The 10,680-nt window shown below is 38.4% G+C and overlaps 1 protein-coding gene across 5 annotated transcripts; it reads left to right on the top strand.

Annotated features, from left to right (window-relative positions):
• The first annotated feature begins 409 nt into the window (after positions 1 to 409).
• Positions 410 to 9,070, top strand: Pcif1 (Phosphorylated CTD-interacting factor 1). 5 transcript variants are annotated; one of them, XM_028178385.2, is made up of 7 exons: positions 410 to 1,706; positions 2,445 to 2,585; positions 2,715 to 2,891; positions 5,658 to 5,926; positions 6,732 to 6,942; positions 7,797 to 7,855; positions 8,506 to 9,070. In XM_028178385.2, the coding sequence occupies exons 1-7, from the start codon at positions 777 to 779 to the stop codon at positions 8,711 to 8,713; spliced, it is 1,995 nt and encodes a 664-aa protein (XP_028034186.1). In that variant the 5' UTR covers positions 410 to 776; the 3' UTR covers positions 8,714 to 9,070. The 5 variants fall into 5 exon arrangements, with proteins under 5 accessions (XP_028034186.1, XP_089596473.1, XP_028034185.1 ...); XM_089740347.1 differs by having other exon boundaries at positions 8,491 to 9,070; XM_028178384.2 differs by having other exon boundaries at positions 8,488 to 9,070.
• Positions 9,071 to 10,680: the final 1,610 nt, after the last annotated feature.

Raw genomic sequence — 10,680 nt, 5'->3', positions numbered from 1 at the left:
CACTTTCCCCCCTTTGCCTTGTCATGAGTTCTGTCTCATGCGAGGTTTGGACGTTGGTTGTTGAGCGACAGGAGGTTTTAGTCAGTTCGACTCTGACATACCCCGCCCAGTATCCCCAGAAAAGGGCGGAAGTCCGGCGATTTCCTCCTGACCAAAACAAAAAAAAAAAATTTCTTATTTTAAAAGTAAGCTCGCACTTGTGGCAGAGTCGAATTTAGTCTTTCAAATAATTGAAATATTTTGTAGTGGTATTTATATGGTGGTGTTTGTAGGCTCTTGTAACTGCTCAGCATTAGACAGGCTTTGAGATTATTTACCCATAAGAATATAATCTCATATTACTTTTAGTTATCGGACGATACTTCCACACTTTTTGCATACATCTTCTTGGACGAACAGAGCATGAAGTCTATGGTCTAAAGTCTAAACTCATCATCTCCAAAACTCTATAATTAGGTAGTTAATCTGTGGTCGTTATTATAGTGATGGCGAAGCTTGGGGGGCTATGCTAATTTTTTGTGAAACGTTCGTAACAGTGTTTGTTTTGTTTTCATAGAAATGTTTCCCTGCTATATTTTTACTATGTGTTATAATGGTGCTATTTACCATGCATTATCATATATTTTTTGAAGGATTTTTATACATCATAGTTTTAAACAATGACAGTAATTTAAAGATGCTTATAAAAAAGTCAAGCTTACTAGAAACTAATTTGTAAATTTCTCAACACTAAGTACAACTAATAAATTAAACGAGTAATTTGTTTTATTACCAATATGAACGATGTTCGCGAAAAAGTCGTTCCTGGATCTTCTACATGGGAGAGTGGGGCCTCTCCAACTGATAGCTGTGCAGAGAACCAAACAGCATTGGGACCTGGTGGTGAGACACCCCAGACTCCTGGAGCTCCGGCACCACTTGCGCCCCATCTAGCTGCTGACCTACATCCAGATCTTATTCAACAAGGTTGGCGTAAATACTGGTCGAAAAGAGAAAACAGGCCATATTTTTGGAACAAATTATCGGGTGAATCTATGTGGGAGCTTCCGGCTGTAAAGAGAGATTTTGATCCAATAACAGATCCTTTAGGTATTTGTCACACAGGACCTTCTAATCCTGGAAATATGACACCAGGACCAAATAAACGGAGACCGTCAGAAGATAGTGGTCCTCCTCCAAAGAAATTTGTACTAGCTGGACCTTGGGATATAGAAGTACCTACAAATGTAGTTATATATGAAAGACCACCAACCATATGTCCTCATCCTAATCCAGATATAGAAGGGTTTAGATTCACTCTTGCTAATAAATTAAGACAATGCTATCAAGAATTATGTCACACAAGAGAGGGTATAGATGCCCCTAAAGATTCATTTAACAGATGGTTAATGGAAAGAAAAGTAAATGACCAGGGAGGGTCAGATCCACTGTTACCAAGTCATTGCTTTCCAGAGATTTCTTATACTATGTATGAGGAAATCATGAATGACATTCCTATTAAGTTGACTAATCCTAAATTCACTGGAGATGCCAGAAAACAATTGTCAAAATATGCTGAAGCTGCTAAAAAAATGATAGAATCAAGAAATGCATCACCAGAAAGTCGCAAAGTTGTCAAATGGAATGCAGAAGACACATTTCAGTGGCTACGACGAACTGTTGGAGCAACTTACGATGATTTTCAAGACAGACTAGCACATCTTAGGGTAAGTAATCATAAATAATTAGTAAGTTATATAATAAACTTTTGTACATATAAACATATTTAGATTGTAGACTGTGGTGGCAATATAAACTTCTAAAATATTCAAAATTAACTGTAGTTTATACATCCACGGATTATAACTCCATCCTGGTTTAAGAAAATCCAGTTTGAAAAATTATAAAAAAAATATATATATAAAAAGTATCTAAATAAGTAATTTCAAAACACTGCAATTAGTTTTATCATTTTTCCTCTTTTGCACTATGATTAGCATGTGTGATAGACTGTAAAAATTTTAATATAATTTTCATTTGATTTTTAATCTAAGTACTTATATAATTCATGACCCATTAGGTGTTAAATAGTTACTGAAGCAATAAAAATGTGAATGCCACCTGAAGATTCACAGTCGAAGTCTCAATAGTGCAGTAAAATAGTTGACTCTAGACTAAAGTGGTTTGTGAAATCTTGGTATCATCATCATCATCATCTCAGCCTGTCCACTGTCCACTGCTGAACATAGGCCTCTCCAACTGATGTCCAGTGCAGCCGGTCCGTTGCCACCTACATCCAATGTAATCTTGGTATAAATTAAACAAAGACATGAAAGACATCATTGGCCAAATATTTGTTAGTGTTAGTTAATAACCAGAAAAAAATCGCTAAGCTGTCTCTGTTGTCCAAAATTTGTTATTGTGATCAAGGAATTTTAAATTTTTAAAATATTTACCAACTTCAGAGACAATGTCAGCCACATTTAGCAGAGACTGTAAAAGCATCTGTGGAAGGAATATGTTTGAAGATTTATCATCTATCAGCTGAATATGCAAGAAAAATACGAGAAAAACACAGTGCACTACTAAAAGAAAATGGCATACAGGTATTCTAATCAAATAATTATCTCAAGCTAAAATATGAAATGTGAAAATAATGACTACTTTCATTAGCAAGACTATATTGGAACTTTTTATATTGCTGTATAAAAATAAAGAGTGTACGGGATATATAGGAGTTACCAGCACCATTGCAACAGGCAGCACTTCGCAAGGTGTGGTGCTATCCAGTACAGTTTGCTCTGCCTGCACCTCGCGCACCTCTGTTAGAACATTTTGTTGATCGTGACACAACTGTTCTGCGTTATCTCGGGGAGACTCAAATTCTAAACTCAGCATACCTTCAAAAATTGGTAAGATATTTCATTCAATGAGTTTATATTTTTATTTAGGTGTAAAGTATTCATGGTATTCATGGAAAGCCACTCATGTTCACCATATTCTCAAGAAGGGTAATCGGTTGGACCCGTCGAACTACAGACCTGACACGATAATTTCCTTGCTTTCCAAAGTAATGGAGTGAATCATAAATATCCAGTTCATCTTGAGGATCGCCAGCTGATCAGTGACCGGCAGTACGGTTTCGTTCAGCTGGCGATATTCTTGTATACCTCACACATCAATGGGCTGAAGCCTTGGAAAGCAAGGGCGAGGCTCTCGCTGTAAGACTTAACATCGCAAAGCCCTTCGAAAGGATTTAGCATAGAGCAATTCAATCAAAGCTTCCAGCTCACGGAAACCGCGAGAGACTGCAATTGGATCGCTGGCTTTGAGTCGACGGAGCATCACAGCCATCGTCGACGGCTGCTACTCCGATACCATGACCATCAACACTGACGTCCCACAAGTTTCGATGCTCTCCCTCACGTTTTTTATACTGCATATCAATGACTTGCATTGATGGCATGCATGCTATGCGGATGATAGCACGGGGGATGCGTGAAATTTCGGCCATCAGTGTCGCTTTCGAACCGTGGTACAAGAGAAACGATCAAAACCTGTGTCTGAAGTGGAAAACTGCCTTGGTCTCAAAGTTGGGTGAACTGAATTCTGTTCAGTTCAACCCATTGAAGATAGGTTTATGTGTTCACTGTGAAGAAGGATCCTTTTTTCATAGCGCCGCAATTTCAAGCAGTATCCCTGCAGCTTTCCGCGAGTATAAGGATTCTGGGTGTCGATATGTAGAGGAGTAATTTGGAAGGTAAAGCCAAATTGGCCTCTAGCAGAGCGAAGCGGTATTTCACGCCTGGGCCAAGACTTGCGCTTTACAAAGCGCTGGTCCGGCCTCACGTGGAGAACTGCACCTACCTCTGGGCCGGGGCTCCCAAATAACAGCTACTTCCATTTGAAGTCGTTGTGGTCTAAAGGATCAGACGTCCAATGCATTCATGTTGAGCGTTGCACCGGTGTTCGAATCCCAGGCGGGTACCAATTTTTCTAATGAAATACGTACTCAAAAAATGTTCTCGATTGACTTCCACGGTGAAGGAATAACATCGTGTAATAAAAATCAAACCCGCAAATTTTAATTGGCGTACTTACTGGTGGTAGGACCTTTTGTGAGTCCGCACCGGTAGGACCACCACCCTGCCTATTTCTGCCGTGAAGCAGTAATGCGTTTCGGTTTGAAGGGTGGGGCAGCCGTTGTAACTATACTTGAGACCTTAGATCTTATATCTCAAGATGGGTTGCACATTTACGTCGTAGAAGTCTATGGGCTCCAGTAACCACTTAACACCAGGTGGGCTGTGAGCTCGACCCATCTAAGCAATAAAAAAAAAAGATTCCATACGATTTTCGCATAAAAGGGTTTCACGAATAAACAAAACTGTCGGTATTGAGCTGAAGAGAAGTCCCGTCTAAAACATAGCTTCAATCACCAAAGGTTCATTTTAAATTGTAATAAATGAAACGCCTTTAAAATGTAATATATTTTTTACTTTGAATTTTCAAACTCAATTTCAATTTTCAAATTGAATTTCAAATTGCTTTACTTTCTGGGCCACTGGAAGTTTGAAAAAACTTGAAACTTAAAAAAACGCACGTGGTAGTATTTTAAACTAACCCCCCCGGTGAAAGTCATGGGTTGACCTGAGGCCGTCGCGGCCGCCCGGCGTGCTACCAGCATTAACGCACTGCCAAGGCGGAATATCTTCGAGATAAAAGAGCAACCGGTTGGCGGTGTATCGCGCCCCGACCCGACAGGCTGGTTTTGGTCCGGCGTGGTATTTCGGGACGCCAACGGCACCGTCTGGGTGGCCCGACGGGCTGCCGTGCCGAGACGGCCGACTTTCAGAATCTTCGATTCGCCACGAAGGCTCAGTGATTAGTCGGTCGGGCGTCCTTGGGGTGAGCTGCGCCGTCTGGTTGTAGTGTTGACTGCGATAACGTCCTTACCTCATCTGGGTTCTGACCTCGGAGGGGTTCGGACGCTTGGGCGCAGAGTGCAGGGGAGTCGTTTAGTGGTTAAGGTCCTGAAACCATCCTTGGGCCCGCGGTTTCGCAGTCGCGGAACAGTCCCACATAACCCGCGCGCCGTCTAGGCGCGGGAACCTCGTAGGAGGTTCGGCGCCCGCCCCAAAAAATAAAAGTATTTTAAACTAAGAATGTTTATTTATAGTTTTTTTTTTTCAAAAAATTATTTCATTAATTCAAAAAGTATTTATTCTATTATTTTTATATTTAAAATTATAATATATTTTGTCACATTACATTTTGATACAAAATGCAAAATTTCCCACCGAACACTATCTATATATCATCGGTACTTATTCACGAGTTTATTTTTTAATCAATTAACATATTAAAAAATCGACACTACTTCAATTAAGCAATTTACTACAAATTCACTGTTTAGTAAAATTTCATGGTTAAAAATACAAGATGTCATTTTTCGCATTCAGTACTTGCTCGAAAATGAATTTTAATTTTTAGAAATTGTTGCCAAAGCCGTTTTAGATTTTCTTGTTATTCCTTATAATTACTACAACTTCGCCTCAATGTCGGAATAACATAATTACATAAACTAAAGTAGATAATCATTTAACAACAACTCGACTCCTAAAATTAACTACATTATAATATTCAACTAACGTTAATCATGGTATGTGTTTTGACAGGAATGTCTTTACCGGTACAGCTGTTTCGACGACAAGAAATTCGAACAGTTTTTGAGTCGTGTGTGGTGCCTGCTGAGACGGTACGCGGCGTGGGTGGGGGCCGGCTCTGAGGCGCACATCACGCAGATGGCGCTGCCTGTCTCCGTGCTCGAGTGCCTGCACAGGACGTTTGGTGTCACATTCGAATGTTTCGCGAGTCCGCTCGACTGCTACTTCAGACAGTATTGCTCTGCTTTCGCCGACACTGACTCATATTTCGGATCTCGCGGGTGATTATTCCTTTATAAATATCAACGTTAAGCATTATTAAAAAGTATGTATGTGTTTAATAACATCTTGTACCTGCTTTCCTTTTATTGAAATGAAACTTCTAATGCGATTTCCAACAAGGTTGCGTTAAACGATTAACGCTATTATGGAATAGAAAGAGACAGAGCGAGAGTGAATGCGTGGCACTCGAATGCATTCGCGTAGTATACCTGTTACAGGCCAGCGCGAGCGTTGCAACGAGTAGCATCCAATATTTTAATGAAGTATTTAAATAGACTAGTGGTCGCCCGGTAGTCAAAATTCGACTATAATTATTAATTAAAATTATAAGTTTGAAGTTTGAACATTATTATGGTTCTATTGTCAAAGACTATATTATACTTCTCTAATCATAGATTTCGCTGAGGCTAAAGACAAATAATATTAAAGAAATCAATAGGCATTAAATCTCGTCTCAACTTGACCACAGACTTTAACAATAAACAAAATAGTACACATGCGCGTGTGTGTCAAATACATGTTAGTGTGTGTAATGTATTTTTATGCATTATTTTAAAAATTATTAGCATTTTGCACTCTCCTATATTCTCTATAAGTGTGGAAAATTTCATACTCCTCCGTCCGCGCAATTTTCGTAAAAAGGGATACAAAGTTTTTGCTTCGCGTATTAATACATAGTTATAATTTGCACGCGCACCTTTTTTTTTTCATCTAGTTCACCCTAGAACGACGTTTGCGTTCCTTGTTAAATCGTGTATAAAATTGTTTGCGCGTTGTATATTGAAATAATGATGCGTGTTGCAGGCCTTTTTTGGAACTCCGTCCGGTGTCCGGGTCTATGGTGGCGCACCCGCCGTACTGCGAGGAGCTGTTGGAGGCGGCGCTGCGGCACATGGAACGCTTGCTGCAGGACTCGGCCGAGCCGCTGAGCTTCGTCGTGGTGCTGCCGGAGTGGCCCGATCGACCTACACACGCTCTGCACAAATTACAAGCTAGCCATTTTAAGAGGAAACAGGTACCTTCATATTATTATTAGAGATGACATTGCGATTAGATGAATAATAAGTACATTTTTTTGTATGTATGTCTCAATATCAATATATGTATCAATGTCTCTTAAACGTCTTTATATCGTTTGCGTGAATTAATATCTGGGAGTGAGATAAAAATGTTTCGCTTTACTAATAATAATCGAGTGACTTTGGAAGGGATAGCTTATTATGCATTAGTTTAGCTTGTGAACATATTTCGATTTACTGGTGGTAGGACCTCTTGTGAGCCCGCGCGGGTGGGTACCACCACCCTGCCTATTTCTGCCGTGAAGCAGTAATGCGTTTCGGTTTGAAGGGTGGGGCAGCCGTTGTAACTATACTTGAGACCTTAGAACTTGTATCTCAAGGTGGGTGGCGCATTTACGTTGTGGATGTCTATGGGCTCCAGTAACCACTTAACACCAGGTGGGCTGTGAGCTCGTCCACCCATCTAAGCAATAAAAAAAAAGACCTTAGAACTTATATCTCAAGGTGGGTGGCGCATTTACGTTGTAGATGTCTATGAGCTCCAGTAACCACTTAACACCAAGTGGGCTGTGAGCTCGTCCACCCAACTAAGCAATAAAAAATAAAAGATTTAGTAATTGAACTATCTGTAGGAATTAGCAATGTTGCCTAGTTACTAAGGGTTTTTGCAAAAGTATTCTGTGATAATAGCTATTTCGTACTACAATATTAATAGTATAGCATAGTATATATAGTTTTAATCTAGACAATGTGCATAATGCAAATCTATTTAACTATTCATAAAATTTGAATGAAACGGATGAAAATTAGTATTGTAACTGTTTTACTAACAAAACAAAATAAATTTTAGGTGGTGATACCGGCATTCGAACACGAATATCGCCATGGATTCCAGCATGTACTTCCAAAGTAAGTTAAATCCTGCCACTCATTAGAAAAACAATTTTAAATGTCCATCGCTTAATAAAGAAGACTTGTAGTTCTGCAGTTATGGCGATCATGATATCCATTTTTTCTAAAGAATAACGGATTTATCTAGTGTTCATGAACGACTAGTGCTATGAAGGAACCGACCGAATTTTTGTAATAATTTGGTATTCACTCTATAAAGCTTATTTTTGCCGAGAACCTATGTATTATGTCATCATATTTCTTTTATAATGGACTAGCTGACCCGGCAGACTTCGTAGTGCCTCAATCGATAAATACAAGACCTAAGCTTTTGTCTAAAATAAACTTAAAACAAACAAAAGGAATCCGTTCGACAGGGTACACGTCAAAGGGAAAACAAAACTGTTATTTTTATTTAATTCCGAGCATTTTCTTATTTATCTACCTTTTAAACCTTCTCTGGACTTCCACAAATAATTCAAGACCAAAATTAGCCAAATCGGTCCAGCCGTTCTCGAGTTTTAGCGAGACTAACGAACAGGAATTCATTTTTATATATATAGATTATTATTTTTTGTTTCTTAAACTACTTTTTTTTAAGCTATGGATTCTTTTGAGTAATCTAATCCATTTACGTGTACATTTTAAAGTAGATCGTTTGGTGTCAGGAACGAGGTGTACTTCAGATGGGGCGGCGGCACGGTGGTAGTGTGGCTGCAGAACGCGGCGGGGTTCGCCCGGTGGGGCCCCACGGACGAGCGCGTAGAGTCGTTGTTGGACGCGTGGCGGCCGCGACACAAGCTGCGCGACGCGCCGCTGCCCGCCCCCGACCCCGCGCCCGCCCCGCACTCGCCCGCGCCCCCGCCGCGGACCTAATCCGCATTCCGCTCCTGTCCAATTGCTCGGCCGAGCGTTCGCTGCGCGCGCACGCTTCGATCCACAGAAATGAAAACAAAAACTTATCAAACGATTACCTCGCTCTATGGGTATGTACTACTTTCGATAAGTAATTTGATAACATTTTTGCAAGAGTGATGTGTGCGCGCGCAGCGAACGCTCGGATGACCACCTGGATATATTTAGCAGAATTACATGGCTCATTCATTCTTTACGTATCGTTTTTTTTCTTTTTTCGGTTCGTTTTGAGATCCCTGTTGTATAGATGATAAAGATTTATTATGTTTTGATTGTTTATTATATTTTGTAAAAATCTACTTTTACTTTTTACATAAAGCTTGTGTTTTATTGATCGAAATCCGAAAGGATCTAGATCACCCAAACGAATCTTGCTATGAAACTTCCTCCCCGACTTTCTCCTGATCTGTTTGTTTTTATTAGTTATAATTTTGTACGATTTTGTTTAAAATCAATTTAGTAAATTTATAGAACCAATTACTACTAAATTTTATGGGATTATAGGAATTATATTTGGTAGGAATAAAAATATGAAAAAATAAATGTTAGGTTAAGAAAAATCAGAAACTAGTAAAAAAGTAAAAAGTTGTTTAAGAATATGTAAACAAAGACAAGTAGTCTAATTTTTTTTTAAGATTATTGTCTGGTATACTGTACATAGGTCTGGTTAAATTGATGCAATGCCACTAAAACTAGATTAATGGATCACATCTTTAATAAATAAATAAAAAAGTTACGGAACGACACTAACAATGGTTAACATTATTTGTTGATTAACATCAGTAAACTCCTGTTTCTTATAAAATTATATGCAAAATATTTTACTAAAGAATCTGTGCCATTATAACATCTATCGACGTCCAACATAGTCGAGGTCAACTACACCAGATGAGCGGCCATTTGTCTTTTTTGATAGGTTTCCAAAATGTATTTGTGAAGTTGTCTGCGTTGATAAGTGATCAACTATCTAGTGTTGAATCATAAAGTATTCCGAAAACATTTTAACTATACATTCTTAAACTCCCGTTTAAGCTACGTTTAAATTACTGTTTAAGAATGCATAAACGGAGAAAATAAAACGTCTTTTATTTTATATTGTTAGTTATTTTTATTATTTTTGTTTTTATTTTTTCATTAATTCTAGATAACTAAACAGCTGGTTGTCTGGATAATGTATAGTTAGTTCTATTACGATTTGTATGGCGAAATTATTAAGGTCGTTGGATTTTTTTTTTCTAACTTACTATGTGACGATTTCATAAATGTATAGATCGAATAGACATTCTATGCATTTGATTCATATCACAAAAAAATATGGGTCTTTACCTATGAAATTGCCGTTTTACAGTACTGGTTGGTCATTTGAAACGTAATTTATGCATAGCTGGCAAATGAATATTGACCTAAAATGAATTTTAATTAAAAAATATGGAATTATATTTTCAAATTCTCTCATTTGTTTATTAATTAGCGTTTTGTTTTCACTACATTCGTATCTTTTCAATAAATATCGATAGGATAAAGATACGAGTAAATATAGAATAAGAGTTCCGTGGCGGTAACAATGCCGTACAAATGGCCCAAAACATTAATGAAGTGTACGGAGTGAATCCTACAAATGTACGCATGACTCGTTAATGATTTGAACGATTCGGGCATGAAAATTTTGATCTTAAAATTTAACTCCCGTGGTCGCTCGAAAACTAACGACAACACGACGAACTAAAAATTATAGTGGAGGTGACGATCAATCTACTGCTGAGCTAATACTGCTGCTTTCTACTTAACATCAAAACAATATTTATTTGTCAATTTCCGTCAAATTGGAAAGATAAAAAACTTGATAATTTGAAATAAACGGTCACCAGTGCGACGAACGCTTTAAGGTAGGGTATGCCTTGCCTTGCATAACAGATATAGAAACGAAG

This window comes from Bombyx mandarina, chromosome 04, assembly GCF_030267445.1.
Source record: "Bombyx mandarina strain Sakado chromosome 04, ASM3026744v2".
Classification (NCBI taxonomy): Eukaryota; Metazoa; Arthropoda; class Insecta; order Lepidoptera; family Bombycidae; genus Bombyx; species Bombyx mandarina.
The sequence above is the reverse complement of the archived record's forward strand: the minus strand, read 5'-3'. Positions and strand labels throughout refer to the sequence as shown.